The sequence below is a fragment of the Emydura macquarii genome, unplaced genomic scaffold, assembly GCF_026122565.2.
Source record: "Emydura macquarii macquarii isolate MOO-44397 ecotype Brisbane River unplaced genomic scaffold, CSIRO-AGI_Emac_v2 contig_1644, whole genome shotgun sequence".
Lineage (NCBI taxonomy): Eukaryota > Metazoa > Chordata > Testudines > Chelidae > Emydura > Emydura macquarii.
Window position 1 is genome coordinate 16,951,654 of NW_027131781.1, and position 15,567 is coordinate 16,967,220.

The following is a 15,567-nucleotide window of genomic DNA, read 5'->3' on the forward strand; positions in this document are numbered from 1 at the left end:
TTCTCAGCTGGTGCTCCTAAAAAGCCATGCTATTAAGGAGTTTTAAGATGGTAGAAGGAGATAGGTTAGGGAGATGGATTTTGATGCACAGTTAAAAATATAATGTCATTTTCAGCACCAAGTTTCAAAGGAAAATGTCATGCTTTCTTCCCAACCTTTCCGCTCTAATAGCATATGTAATAACCCCTACTTTGTGCTAGCATTTTCCTTGAGGTTCACATTCTCAAGACACCGAATAAGCTAGAAAATTGATTGACTCATGAATATTACAGGCCTAGCTTTCATTTGTTTTTGAGAATCAACTGCACCAGCTTGATTTCAGACTGTTTCTTACATTAGTGGATTCCTGATTAGCACTAAACCACCATAAATAACCTGCTGTTGGCTTTGCAAGGCAAACCAGCATGGAGCCGGCTCACAAATGCAACCATGAAAGAAGCCACTCAGAAATTCTCTCTATCTGAGGAATAATAAAGGGACGAGAGAAAAATGAAGGGATGTAAAGAGGAGCAGAGTGTGACCCATCCATGTCTAGGGTAGCCACCTGAAAATGCCAAAGTCAGGACAGGCTGCGAAAGGAGAGCAGATTCTCCCAGCACGGGTGGGTGACACTGAAGTCAGACTTCCCAACCAGACACAAACTGCTTCTGATTCCCCACATCAGTTATCAAGAAGCCAATATACAAATATACACAACCCCCTTTAGTGCATTTCAGTCTCCGGCTCCCAATCAGCCACTACGTCCAGTAAAGAGACCAGTTATTTAAACTCTATGCTCTTTACTAAAATGTTTTCTCCTGACCCCAAAGGGTCAACCACAGTACCAGATCAATACAAGTTTGGATCTTACCCAAAATACCACATTGCCAGCTAGTCCTTTATTAACTAAAACTAAAGGTTTGTTATAAAAAGAAAGAAACAAACTATAAGAGAAATATTAAAGGATTAAAGCAGTCAGATACATTCAAATGATTTGAAAGTCCATATATATCAGGTTTCTAGGAGAACTGTGGAGTTTGCAGGCTTGTATAATTCCTCTGGTACACATCCAGTACCTGGATGGGTCTCAGTCCTTTGTTTCACAACTTCAGTAGATGAGTTGATCCAGAGATAGGTCATGACTGAAAGACAGAGTGAAGACAAAATGGACCCCCAGGCAGCTGCCTTTTATGTCCTTTGGTCTGTGTCATGCTGCTTGTGGAATTTTACAGGAACCAAAATGGAGTCCAGAGTCACATGAGTAAGTCCTGGTGACTCATCAGGTATATCCCTGGCTTCTCTCCCTGGCCCTTTGTACCTGTGGATCTCTTAATGGGCCATTAAGCAGGCTATTGTTCTGCAGCCATCCTGTCTGGGGTGGGACCCAGACACAGCACAATTTGAAATACAGATATATTAAACATATCCATAACTTCCATTACACATATAACACATGAATATAAACATTATCATCTTACGTAACCCATTATAGCCTTTCTAACAGTACCTGGCATGGCATATCTCACATGAATTACTATGATTTTGACATATTGGTGTTAAATAACATAATAAATGTCCCCCCCTCCCCCGCCCAATCCAGCCAGCGTGACACAGAGGTATTTGGAAAAAGAAATATAAGCCACAGACCTATACAAGGGCATCAGAATGCTTAAAGATTCATGGGGGTTCGCTTCTCAAAATAAACGCAGTGGGTTACTGTCACAGAGTTCTGGGGGAGCAATCCAGACCAGTGAGGAGGTGTGCCATTACTTGCCCTGCAATCTTGGGTGCCTCACAATGCTTTGCACAATGAGCTTCCGGCCTCAGATGCTCATAGCCAACATACAAGTATTCAGGTTACACCCTGAGCGTCTGTGTGCTAAACAGCCCTGGTTCAGCAGCTCTAGCGCCCCAGCAACCTGTGTACTGCCTCACAGCCCACTCTGGCTTCCACCAGCCTTGGTCACAACCGATAAGGTGACCCCAACTCACTCCAGTCCCAAATTTCCCCAAAACTGTGTGTGCCTTGAAGTGTTTACCTCTTTCCTGGACAGCCCAGTGAAATACTAAGGGTTGCTTCTCCTTTAAAGAGACAAAAGCACATTACAGCTTATTAACCTAACTGAGATAAATACACCTTTCTTTCAAAAACAGCACTGAGTTGGTTTATGGTAAAAATAAAGCAAGTTTATTAACAATAGGACATAGACTAACTGATAGCAAGTGAAAGGAATAAAGTTGGAAAGGGTCACAAGCAAATAAAAATGAAAGTGCACATCTAAAAGTCTAACACTTAATCTTGCAAGGTACAGGCTTTGCTCAAGATGGTTCACCAATCTTCCTTCTTTCCGGCCATGGCTGACTTTCCTTCAGTCAGGGCCTTCTATGGCAGTACAAGATGCTGGCTTCCTTTGTCTTCCTGGGTGAAAGATCTTTGCCTAAGTAGGTTGCTCATTTATATTCAGTAGACTTCAACCCATCCCCCTTAGTTGAAGGACCCATCTTTTTCAACTCGCAAGAGTTCTGTTTCCTTGTGTCTGTCTAGTGATGGATGCTAAAGATGGCTTCTATCTTTGCTATAACTTCCAAAGTTCAACCGTCTTGTTTAAGAGGCAGGATGATCTTACGCTGCTTTTTCCTTCCTGTGACTTTCCCATCCCCCTGCATGTATATAAGGCTTTCAACATGCTTAATTTACATAGGAGACAGGTAAATAGCTGCGACATTCCCTCCTGTGTGGGAGAGACCTGTTTCTCCCTTTGTTTGGACACACTCTAAAGCCTAATATCAACAAGTATCCATAATTCCTTATGTAGTGTTAATACACACATTTTACTATATTAATCACCAGTGTGTCAAAGGCTTTCATAAAATACCTCATTATAAAAACTTTTATAGTACAGTAATATCGTATACAATCAGTTAATTCAATTTCTTATCCCTTGAGGTTCAGACCCCTTGTCTTTATAGACAGCGTATTATTTGCAAAATAAACCTCAGACCAAGCTTTTCTCTCCTGCTTGGTGTAGATGCCATGCTGTCTCCTCCCCCACTTGTTACCCTGATAGTTTTGTTTATCTGTTATGTAAATTGGACCTTTGTTGTATTTGTCTGATGATGGGGCTGGTCAGAGAAGCAAACATTCCTTTGTATAGGGCAGACTTGTTTACCAACTCACCTTGACATGCCAGGTTTAAATATATTTTAGTCATCATTCCAGCATATAGCCATAACTCTTAATACGCACTGCATACATACATCACACAAGTATATTAATAATCAGTGAGTTATTCATTTTCCAATGACATATTATATGACACCTTTTAGATACAGATTATAAGCATAGCTGGGGTATGCCGAATTGGTCAGGCCAACTGAAATTCACTACCTGATACCAGTGGGCCCCTTGCTCTCTGGCACTGGGATGCTCTTAGGGTCATACCTCCCCCCACCTACAAAGCTGCAGTAGGGTTAGCTACTGGCTAACCCAGAGGCAGAAGGTCAGAGCCCTCTTTCCTGGACAGGGCATCTGCTGCCATATTTCCATTGTCCTTTATGTAGAAGAAACCTGTTTTGTCATCTTTGTCTGTTTCCAGTTTCCAGGGCATAATATCAGAGAGCATCCATAATTTCCTCTACAGAGTTGTTACAAACCTTTCACAGTGACATTCATGACGATTGTGCTGTTAGATTTCAAACAATCTATTACATGTCACCTTTTAAATCAATATCAGGACTCCACTGTGTGAGGGGTAGTCTTGCTGACACAGACTAGTAAGGCTTCTGAGTCACAGTTAACATCTTTCTTATCCGCGTCAGTGCCTGATACACCTGCATTAGAAGCTGCTTTTAATTGATTTCAAAGTGGTGGTCAGAAACAGGCCACCCTGACAAGGCGTTTGACCTTTTACATTAATCCTATAAAGTAATGGTCAACAAGCTGGAGAAGAACATACAAAATATTGGCGATGTCCTGGCTGATAGGATCACTCCTCGAGAAAGTTCGGTTTCTGGGTGGGGTGGTATTTTTGGCAAAAATTTTGGAAGTAAATTTTAAAAAAGCGCTGTGGAATAGACCAGATTCTTTTGAAAGTTGGGTTAGAACTGAAATCTGAGAAATGCGGTTGTGCCTGGAGAAACAGAATCTGGAGATACTGAAGAAACATTTTTTGTTACATAGTTTTCTGGTGGAGTGTGGGGTACATATTCCTTTATACTCTTATTCTGCTATGTGATCACCGGTATCTGGAAGAGAAGGTGTCACATATCCCAGAATTCTACTTGTTCGGTGTGATATGGCCTGGTTATCCTATACCGGACTAGAGTGAGGACTGACTAGGTTAGACACAACATTTTTTTTTTTTTTTTTAAGAATATCTGAGGAAATAAACATTTGGAGGCAGATCCTATGATCTGCTCCACAGGTGGCAGCCCGTCTCCTCCTGGAGTCCAGGGGAAAATCTCCAGGAGTGAATCCTTGTGGGTGTTTTTCACCTAGAAAGCCCCTTTCTGCAGCTTTTAATGAAGGAAGGGGGATGATTTAGCCGTTGGTATTTACACTCTTCAAATATGTTCCCCACATCACCGGCGCCTTTGCTGCTAGCAGAGCAATATACTTTTTTTTCTTAACTTTCCTCTTAAATCATCCAAGGCTTAAATTCTCATTGATTATTTCCTGGAGGCCTCCCCTGGCCCCCAACATGCTGTAAAAAAAAACTCCAGGGGGGGTCCTCAGGGCTCAAGGCTTCAATTGCTGGGCTGGGATGGGGGGGGAACTTGGGGCTTCTACTCTGCAGTGAGGTTGTGGGGCTAGGGACTCCTGCCTTCCACAGTGGCAGGTCTCCAGGCTTCAGCTGTAGGAAGGAGGGTCTTGGGGCTTTAGTCCCATGAGGAGGGAGAGGGGAAATCACTCTGGGGCTCCCCATGGGTATGAAGATATTTATTGGAACGGAGCTCCAGCTGAATTTAAGCCCTGAATCCATCCCTTCAGTCACCTATTTGTCTTGATGCTCTTTTCTAACTCCCTTCTGTTTGTCCATATCATTCTAGGAATGTGGTGCTCAGAGTTGAATACAGTATCCCAGGTGCTGTAGTTCAGAGCTGTATAGAAGAAGGCCTGTTACCACCGTGCTCTGTGATCTGATGCTTTTACATATGCAGCTCAAAATTCCAGTGACCTTCTTTGCTGCCATATATCATTGCAAATGCATATCTAATTTGCTGTCTGCCGTCACCCATAGGTCTCTTTTAGCATTACTGCATTTCAGATTTCTCTCTCTCATTGAATATGTCTCTATGTGTAGGTTGAGAATTCATAAATATAACTAGCTGGAGATTAGGTTAGATTATGCTTGGGTGTAGAAATTATGTAGTCAAGAAACAATTAATTAAATGTGATGCAAAAATTTATATTATTCTATTTAATTTAATAAATTAACTACTGCCAGATGTAAAACTAAAACATTATTTTCAGTTATTTGAATCTCAGTGTTGTGCGACATACAATCTACTAGTGCAAAATCATTTCACAGCCTCAAATTAGCTTTTTTTTTAACTGAAGCTTGTTATAATTCTCCTATTTTGTTTTTTTCCTAGGAATTGGAGGATCTTCGAAAACAGGGTGAAATTATACCCCAACTAATGTCAGAATGTGAATCTGTATCTCAGAAATTACAGGTACAAGTTCAGCAAATAAATGGATCTAAACACAGTGGAAAGGACATTTTATTTTATATTTCTCATGTTTATATATTTTTACCTGTTTGTAACTTAATTGATAAGGGTAAGAGATGCCCAGTTCATAAAAGTGAATGCTAATTACATGCAAAATATACTGTGGCTGCCCCAGAATTAGAAGTAATTATAGATAGCTTCTGTCTCTTTGCCTGGTTGTTTGAAAAAGTTGCTACTCTGGGATCATGTTGCAACTGTCACCTGGCAGATTCCAGGGTATTCTATATCCAGTATGTGCCTTGCCTTGCCTTGCCTTGCATTACCTCATATGCTGTGCTACAGTGACTGCTTCGCATACAAGAGCTGATAAGCATTCACCAGTCTCCTTCCAAACAACCATCTTGAGAAGTCAAGTCAGTTAAACTAACATCATAATGGCAGCTAAAACTAATTGTTGTAAAAGAAAGAGTAAAGAAGAAAAGTTATTTGTTTAAAAAAATCAAAAACTAATTACAGAACGTTGTGGAGAAGTTCATACAAGGGGTATTTATATGGTGGGTAGTCCTTTTGAATACAATATATTGTCTGTATTTTTATGTAGCTATTTATATAACCCACATCACCAAAGTATTTGAATCTGGTTGGTTTTAAAGCTTTTGAACTCTAATTGCATATGTCAAAATGATGCATTCAAGGATTTGGACATTGGGGTCCCCATTATGGATCAGGGCCTCATTGTGGTATGTACTGTACTAACAGAGAACTAGTCCCTGCACTGTATAATCAAAGTATAAATTGACAACAGGTATATGAGGACTGCCACACTGAATCAGACCAATGGTCCATCTAGTTCAATATCCTGTCTCCAACAGTGGCCAGTACCAGGGTTTCAGGGAGAGTGTACAGAACAGGGCAGTTGGAGTGATCTACCCATCTTCCCACCCAGCTTCCGGCAGTCAAACATTTAGGGTCACCCAAGCATGGGGTCGCATCCCTGACCATCTTGGCTAATGGCCGTTGATGGACCTATCCGCCATGAATTTATCTAATTCTTTTTTTAACCCAGTTATACTTTTGGCCATCACAACATCCCAGGGCAATGAGTTCCACAAGTTAATTGTGTGTTGTGTGGAAAAAGTACTTCCTCCTTGTATATATTAAATTTGCTGCCTGTTAATTTTATCAGGTGACCCTGGTTTTTATATTGTGGGAAGGGGTAAATAACACTTCTCTGTTTATTTTTTCCCCATTTTTCATAATTTTATAGACCTCCTATAATATCGCCTCTTAGTCATCTCTTTTCTAAGATGAACTGTTCTAATCTTTTTAGTCTCTTCTCATATGGAAGCTGCTCCATAACCTTCATCATCTTTGTTGCCCTTCTCTGAAACTTTTCCAGTTCCACTACATCCTTTTTGAGATGGGGCAAGCAGAGCTGGACACAGTATTCAAGGTGTGGCACACCACTGATTTATATAGTGGCATTAAGATATTTTCTGTCTTCTTTTCTATCCCTTTCCTAATAGATCCTAACATTTTATTAGCCTTTTTTACATCTGCTGACTACTGCTAATTGAGTGAAAATTTTCAGTGAACTATCCACAGTGACTCCAAGCTCTTTCTTAAGTGATAACAGCTAATTTAGAACCCATCTTTATATATATGTAGTTGGGATTATTTTTTCCAGTGTGCATTAGTTTGCACTTATCAATGCTGATTTTCATCTGCCATTTTGTTGCCCAGTCACACAGTTTTGTGAAATCCTCCTGTAACTCTTCACAGTCTGCTTTGGACTTAACTATCTTGAATAATATTATGTTGTCTGCAGACTTTGCCACATCACTGTTCACCCTCTTTTCCAGATCATTAATGAATATGTTGAACGGCACAGGTCCCAGTACAGATCTTTCAGGGACCCCACTGTTTACCTCTCTTCATTGTGAAAACTATTTATTCCTACCCTGTTTCTACTCTTTTAACCAGTTACTGATCCATGAGAGGACCTCCCCTCTTATACCATGACTGCTTAGTTTCCTTTAACAGCTTTTGGTGAGGGACCTTGTCAAAGGCTTTCTGAAAATCCAAGTGCACTATATTGACTGGATCCACCTTTTCCACATGCTTGCTGATTCCCTCAAAGAACTCTATTGGATTGGTGAGGGATGCCTTCCCTTTACAAAAGCTGTATTTACTCTTCCCCAACAAATTGTGTTTGTTTATGTGTCTGATAATTCTATTCTTTACTGTAGTTTTAACCAATTTGCCTGGAACTGAAGTTAGGCTCACTGGCTGTAATTGCCAGAATTGCCTCCGGAGCCCTTTTTAAAAATTGGTGTTACATTAGCTATCTTCCAGTCATCTGGTGCACAGGCTTTCTTCAGCAATAAGTTACATACTACATTCCTTCAGAAATCTTGAGTGAATACCATTTGGTCCAGACATTACTGTTTAATTTATCAGTTTGTTCTAAAACCTCTTCTATTGACACATCAGTGTGGGACAGTTCTTCAGATCTGTTACCCACATCAGAGCTATCCTTTTTGGCATCTGACCCTCTGCAGCATCCTCTGCAGCAAAGACTGATGCAAAAATTAATTTAGCTTCTCTGCAATGGCCTTGTTTTCCTTGAGTGTTCCATCAACACCTTGGTCATTTATTGGCCCCACTTACTGTTCATGAAGCTTCGTGCTTCTGATGTACTTAAAAAATTCTTACTGTTAGTTTTTGCATCTTTAGTGAGTTGCCTCTCAAATTCATTCATGGTCTGCCTTTTTATACTCTTATACTTAACCGCCAGGGTCTGTGCACCTTCCTATTATCCTCACTAGGTTTTAACTTCCAAATTTTAAAGAATGCCTTTTTGCCTTTGACAGCCTCAATTACACTGCTGTTTAGCCATGGTGGCATTCTTTTGGTCCTCTTATTGTCTTCTTTGATTTGGGGTATATTTGAGCCTCTAATATAGTATTTTTATATAGTCCCCATGCTTTTTGCAGGCATTTAAACTATGTGACGGCTCCTTTAAATTTATGTCCAACATTTTACGTCCTCTTTTTTGTGTAGGTCTCCTTTTTTAAGTTAAATGTTACCCTGTTGGGTTTTTTTGGTATTTTTCTGGCCTACTAAGACGGTGGCATTGGAACAATTTTTATACTGAGGGTGCTGAAATCCATTGAATAAAACTGCAAACCCTGTATATGATGAAAATCACATCAAGCCAAGGACCCCTACTTCCAGCACCCCTGTAAAAGAATGTTAAATTTAATTATGTTATGGTGACCATTACCATGTGATTCCGCTATCTTTATCTCTTGAACCAAATCATGTGCTGCACATAGGGTTAAATCAAGGATGTAACAAACAGTTGGGGGAAACACAAGGAAACAGTGAGACAATATTGGTCAGTCTGATAAGCTGAGGTAACAGTACATCAGCTGTCTAATTATAATTATTTTCTGTAGTCATAATGGAAAGGAAGGTTTTAAGGAGGGATTTGAATTAGGACAATGAAGTGACCTTTGTGAATGTTTATGGGGAGCTCCCTATATGCACAGGGCAGCATGAGAGTGTATGGAGGTGTGTGTTTAAAAAAAAAAAGATGATGAAGACTGGCATCACTAGTAGAGAAGATTCCAGACTCGACATCTCAGTAGCATGTAAGAGATGATAGATAGGGCAGAGATCAGCTGTGTAGGACCATAAAAGCAAAGACTAGTAATTTGTGTTTATGCAGTAGGGGTGGTGGAACCTATGGATGGATGCAAAGAGAAGGGTAACGTGGTTGAAGTGACAAACTGGAAAAATGATTTTTGCAGCAGTGTTTTGAATGGATATAAATGGGGTGAGATGGGATATGTCAAAGCCAGAGAGGAGGAGGTTGCAGTAGTTGAGAAGTGAGATGATAAGGACTTGGACAAAAAATGTAGCTGTTTTGAGGGAGAGAAGTCAGATCTCAGGGATATTATACAGGAAGTGGTGGCAAGATCTAGACATGGCCTAGATGTGAGATTCTAAAGGGAGGGGTGAGTAAAAGACTCTTTAAGAATTGATTTGTATCAAGAATTTCTCCCTCTTGCCCACATTTCTCCATATTCTTCATTGCCTCCAGCTCCTGTGCAGAGCTCAAAGACAGTGGTATGGTTCCCTGTTGATATTTAAGATAGTAAAATTAAAAAGCATGTGGCCATGTTCTCAGCAATGAATTATTTTTCAACATTTGACACCCTGTAAATATGGATAAGCAAAGAGTGAAAGAGAAGGTCAGTTTTGTTCCTGTTTGAACAAAGAGTGTACAAATATTTTTAATAGTGAAATTTCACTTTGTGGTTAGTTAGTTGTCTAATCTGTTCAGTGATATTAATTTTTGATTAATCAGTCACCATCAGTGCTCATCCCTGTACAAAATGTAGAAGAAGTAACTAAATGAATAATAATAATTACTAATGTCTAAAAAACCAAATCTTAATATATGTATCTATAGACTTGAATATTTAACTGGAGAAATGCTCTGAACTAGTACTTCAGCTGACATTTTTCTGTTTTGGCCTTTCTTGGATACATTTTGCCTTTATGGAAAGATACTCATCCCTCTTGGCATCAGTTAAGTTGTGATGGGGGCAAGCTTAGCAGAGCTCACTACAAGGGGAACAGTGGCTAGGGGATAAATATGCCATAACATGGAAAACATAAAAAGTAAGAACCAGAGGCACTTTATAGTTCCAGGGTTTGGGATAGGGAGTCTCTAGGTAACTGGTATGGGTTTGGTAGTGACCAAGAAGGCATTACAAGTTGTTGCTTGTTTTGGCCTATGGCTGTGCTATATAAGTTAGTACTTTCATTTGAGTCCAAGTCACCATCAAAATTAGCAGCCTGAGCAGCAAAATCTGGAACTGCAAGGGCATGGAGACCGAACCACTTTCTCACATGGAAATGGTTACCCTTGGTCAGGCAGTGTGTTGGGAGATTTTCCCTGCTTCTGCTATATCTGTTCTGGGTATAAATAAATAAAGGTCTTTGGACTGTGGTAATGTTTGTCTAGCACTTTCACATGTTTAATCAAACTGCCATAAACACAATACGTGAATAAAGAATAAATCAAACATGGTGATCTAGGTGAAAATAGTTGAAAGGCTATTGAAGAGGTGATAGGGAAAAGTGGGGCATGGGACTAAGATATTAATATTGGCCATTTCTACATGGTAAAGATCATTACTGAAAGTTTTAATAAGACTACATTTAGATATTTACACTGTCCTGAAATGAGTCAAAGCAGAAGGAAAAGCTAATGAAATAAGAGAACATGAGTTTCTAAAAAAAAGAAAACATTAATAGAGCAAACTGCAGAGTGGGAGAGCATTAAGTTTTTCACTGACTGTATGCATAAGTATTCAGCCACAGTATAACTCCAGGAATTCAAAGGAAATCTTGCAGAACTTAATAAAGCAACATTATTTCTCAGGTGATGTTTTGTAAAAGCTTATTTTTCAAAGCTAAACTGTATATAATTTGTGGCACAGAGACTAATTTTGCAACTGTTGCAATGTATGCACAGCGCACAATTTAAATCCATCTGAATTTAAAGATATCAACCAAATGACAAAATCTTATCCACTTTTCCACTTAATCTGTATCCTTCCCTGCACTAGTCAGATTAAATAATAATAGCCCTAGCACGTCAAAATTGCTTCCAGGGATGCTTGTATTAGGCAGAGTAATAGAAAGTCAAAGCAAAACATTTAAAATCTGCTTGGCATTGTTGCTTTGCCCTGGTAAATGTTGTTTATCACTCTTCTCTATGATTCATGTTATTTTTTCTTCTTTTTTTAAGGCTGCTGAGAAAAAGAACAGAGACCTTGAGGAGAAAATCAGAACACTAAGGACAGATGTTGAAGAGCGCAAACAGAGACAGAGCAACCTTAAAACTGAATTAAAGAATTTTTTAGACATACTAGATGGGAAGATAGATGAACTACATGATTTCCGACAAGGACTGTCTGAACTGGGAGTTGACAACTAGACGGCAACAGATTTTTGTAATCTAGGGTCTCAGTGTTTGGTGTTTTGTTGATCCCAAATGTGTGTTTTACAAAATATGACTAGAATGTTCCACTTGTTTGCATTGTTTTTGTACATACAGGCTGAAAATTTGCTGTGTTTTTTCAAACCAGTTGTGCTGCTCACTGAATTCTGTTGAGAATAGAAATGTTTTATATAGCTGCTCTGGGTTTGTGGACAGGTGGAGGATTCTGTCTCAGGAATCTGGAACTAGATCTACCTTAAATGAATATGCAGTTAGTTGTTGCAGGGAAATTTATATCTTTCTTAAGGGCTGTTGCAACCATAGAAACAGAAAAGAAGTATTTTCTAGTCCTGACTATCAATACTCCTAGCAACATGCAATTTTATTTCTTTTGTTGAGTGGAGTGGAGTTAAGATTAGAGGGGGCTCCTGCAGTGTGTAAATCAGTTTGGTAAAATGTGTCTGAGTTGAGCTGCAGTCAAGTGTGGAGAATCCCTCTAAGTAGATATTAAGATCCTTAGGAACAAATCAATAAAGCCTAATTCACAGAAAGTAACCAACAGATTTTATACTTGTGTGACCTCTGATACAGGGTTTACCATGTAAATGTATATGCACATACATTTACATAATCTGCAATGTGGCAGTCAGTCTCAGCTCTTATACTTCAAATAAATCATAGAACCGCTGATGACAACTTGTCTCGTTTAACAAAAGCATCTTTTTCCTCAGCCCCAGTGTTTAAATTCATATAATTAAGTTAATCATTACATCTTTGAAAAAACCACACTCTCCCTGGGACCAGATATACAGCAATAGAGAGAGGCTATTGTTTCACATATAGGGCTGCGCCCTCTAATTATCTGTATAACTCAATAAAGGCTGTGAACATCCTTTGAAGTGATTTCAGAGAAGTTAATCTAAAAAAACCTTAATTCATTTCACAAAACCGCTGGGGATGGTTTTGTACAATGCAAGTTTCGGTTCAGGAGACATCCAGGGCTGAGGTAGCATGAAAGCAAAGCCCTTTTCTTTGAAGTATATATTCCAATCTCATGACATATTCAAGGGTGTAAGTTAGACACCAAATTGCCCATTTAGAATGACAAGAAGAAAGGCATTGCAGAAACACGATGTAACTTGTGTTTGATTATTCAGCAGCTCTAAACACATTCTGAGTAAAGCAAGAGAATGCTTGGGGTTCCAGGACCATGAGAATAAGAAGCAAATGTACTTCACTACAGGCAGTGACATAAACAGCAACACTGGTTCAGAATTCAGTCTAGCTGCATTTGTCTCCATAACTACCTTCAGTGGTTTGGTTTTTTTATTTTTGTTTTTTAATAACTGCTAGAGAATAACCTGGTATGAAGTTATTCTCAAATCCCATGCAAATGGAATTTGGGCAAGAAGTTCTGTTTATGTCTGATACATTGATGGTATTGCCTTTTTTTTTTTTTTTTTTAAATCTGGCAAAGGTTACTGAAGTGTGAAATTAATGTGTTGCAACAGGATGGAATAGAGTGGCCATGTCACAACATTCATTTCACATGTTACAAATTAGATTTCTAATTCTCAGTAAAAGTTATAACCAAGGTTTTTTTGGTCATTTTAATAAGGTAAGTGAAGAGTATATTGAATACCTTTGCACACAGATATAATTATCCAGACACTGGAAGTCTGTAGAGATACTCTATCTGCAATACTTCTTTAATTTTAGATTGCATCTACCACTGAAGTGTTGTCTGCCTAGCCTAGCCTTTTTTGTATGTGTGCTTTGTAATCCTTTTATACAACTGATATTATAAAGCAGGACCATTTAGGTATATGACGGTCTTTATAAAAATTGTTGTAGAGTGCCAGTATTAAAAAAAAAAAATCAGGTACTTAGAAACATAATATAGAATGTGGGTGTGTGAAAATAAGCTTTGCCAGTGCAAAATGTGGGGTTAGATAATGTGATCCAAGTACTCAAAATTGAAAATGACAAAGGAAATAGAGTGTTTTTTATGAACAAATGATTTCAGTGTTTAGTTTGCATCTACATATGACCTACTTCTCCTCTTCTCCCATCCTACTCTTAAGGTTAGCTGCACCAACTAGGAAGCAAGGAAGTAAAACAATTGTCAGTCAGAAACAGTATAAATTGCCAGGCTCCCCACTCTACTTCCCATTAATGCTTTTACCTCCTTCATACTGAGAGCCTTACTCAATCTTCTGTTTCTTTTCTTTTTCTTCCTCCCCCCCCTCCCCCCCTAGTGAGTCTTGGGGCCTGTCAGCATGAGAGAATTGTACTGGTTTAACTGAAGGTGTGAGTTTTAAAGGTATTTAGTTAAATAAGTTCAAAGGGCTGTGGAAACACACTTATTTTGGTTTAATCCAGATTTATTTTGGGTTCATCTGGTTATTTCAGTTTATCTTAAACCACTTGGGAATCAGATTAAAATAAATGAAATAAACCACTCTTATTTTGAAATAAGAGGGTTTTGTTGGTTTAACTAAATTAGTTTTAAAACTGACTTAAGTAAAACCTGTACAGTTCTCTGATGTAGACAAGGCCACATAAAGATGAAATAAAGATAAGAAGGAAAGGTGTGGAGGCAGAGCCTAGAAAGGAGAGCATTTATTTCTGGACCTTCTACTTATGCTGCACATTTCTGAGCAACCTGGGGAACAGAAGGGGATGCCGCTCAAGCAATCTCTGTTCTCCCTCAGCCCAAAGTTCCTGTTCCTTCTTAGGCAGGTATCTTCAGTTCTCACATGGTTGAGGTTCTGAGGGAGTTCAGCGCACAGTTTGCAGGCTCAGACATTTTGGCTGTTTCCATCCTCCAGAGGATTGACAGCCCTGTCTAATTACTCTCTGCACTCTTTTCCCTTTAACCAAATATAAATCCTGGGTCCTGGGATTCATGGCCCTATTTGTTATATGTAAGGATCATGTGAATTGGTCTTCTGTCAACTTGACCACTCTGTCTTCTCTTAGAAATTAGAGGAGATTATAGGAAGAAATGGTGCAGGGTCCCAGTCCACAGGAAGTTAATACTTATGTCTCTTGGATACCTGCAGCCATTTCTTCCTTGAGTCTTGATCCCTACCAGACAGGTTCTTTCGTTGAGAGTGGCTGATATGTACCTATGTCACAGGGCTGCTATGAGGCTAAATCTATTTGGTAAAGCACATTGAGTTCTGAGCATGAAAGACAATATGATTGCAAAATATTATTTTATTTATAATTGAAGCTGTGTTGCAGCCCAGCAATCCCCTCGCAGTGTGAATATGTGAACCTCATCTAACTCCTCAGGGACTTAGTGTGGTACAAAAAGCTCTCCTCTCTCCCCTTCCTCCAACAGACTTTGAGTATAGGGCCTTGGGAAACCAAGCCTTCTCTTTGTGGGCAATTCTGAGGTAGAAGTAAGGATCTAACATTCATGCTTTCTCTGGCCCACCTTCATCCGTCTGTAGGTAGTGGCCCTGAGAATCCAGGCCCTCTATTTCTGCAGTAACAACTGCTGAACTCTCCCTCAGGCTGTAGCTGGTTTCGTCCTTCCCCATTCTTCAGTATCAGGTTTTCCCCCCATTTTCTGCTGTTTCATTTCTGCCATGCTGTCTAAGCAACCTAGAGAGCTCTCAGTGGTCTACCTGCCATAGTGAGCTCTCCTTAGCTATTAAGCCTGTTTGGTCACATGAGACTTGTCCATGGTCCTTAACCCATTATCTGGTGTTCTTTCAGTGTCTGCCTGCCTGCCTCTGACAGAATACACTGCGCAGTCAGTCTTGCATTCTGGCTTCCTTCCACACACAGCCACTCCTTCTGTCCTCCCCGATTCTCAGCTCAGTCCAACTTCTAAGTATCCTTTCCAGTCCCGTGGCCCCATGCTCAAGTTTGTTTGGGGGAAT

At 39.6% G+C, this 15,567-nt stretch overlaps 1 protein-coding gene across 2 annotated transcripts in view; it reads left to right on the top strand.

The window, feature by feature from the left end:
- HOMER2 (homer scaffold protein 2) overlaps positions 1–12,558 on the top strand; it is a 93,281-nt gene extending 80,723 nt beyond the window's left edge. For both annotated transcript variants that reach the window (XM_067556116.1, XM_067556118.1), the window contains exons 8-9: positions 5,575–5,655; positions 11,480–12,558. In XM_067556116.1, the coding sequence (XP_067412217.1) occupies positions 5,575–5,655; positions 11,480–11,668 (270 nt within the window). In that variant the 3' untranslated portion in view covers positions 11,669–12,558. The remainder of the gene's footprint in view (positions 1–5,574; positions 5,656–11,479) is intronic.
- Positions 12,559–15,567: the final 3,009 nt, after the last annotated feature.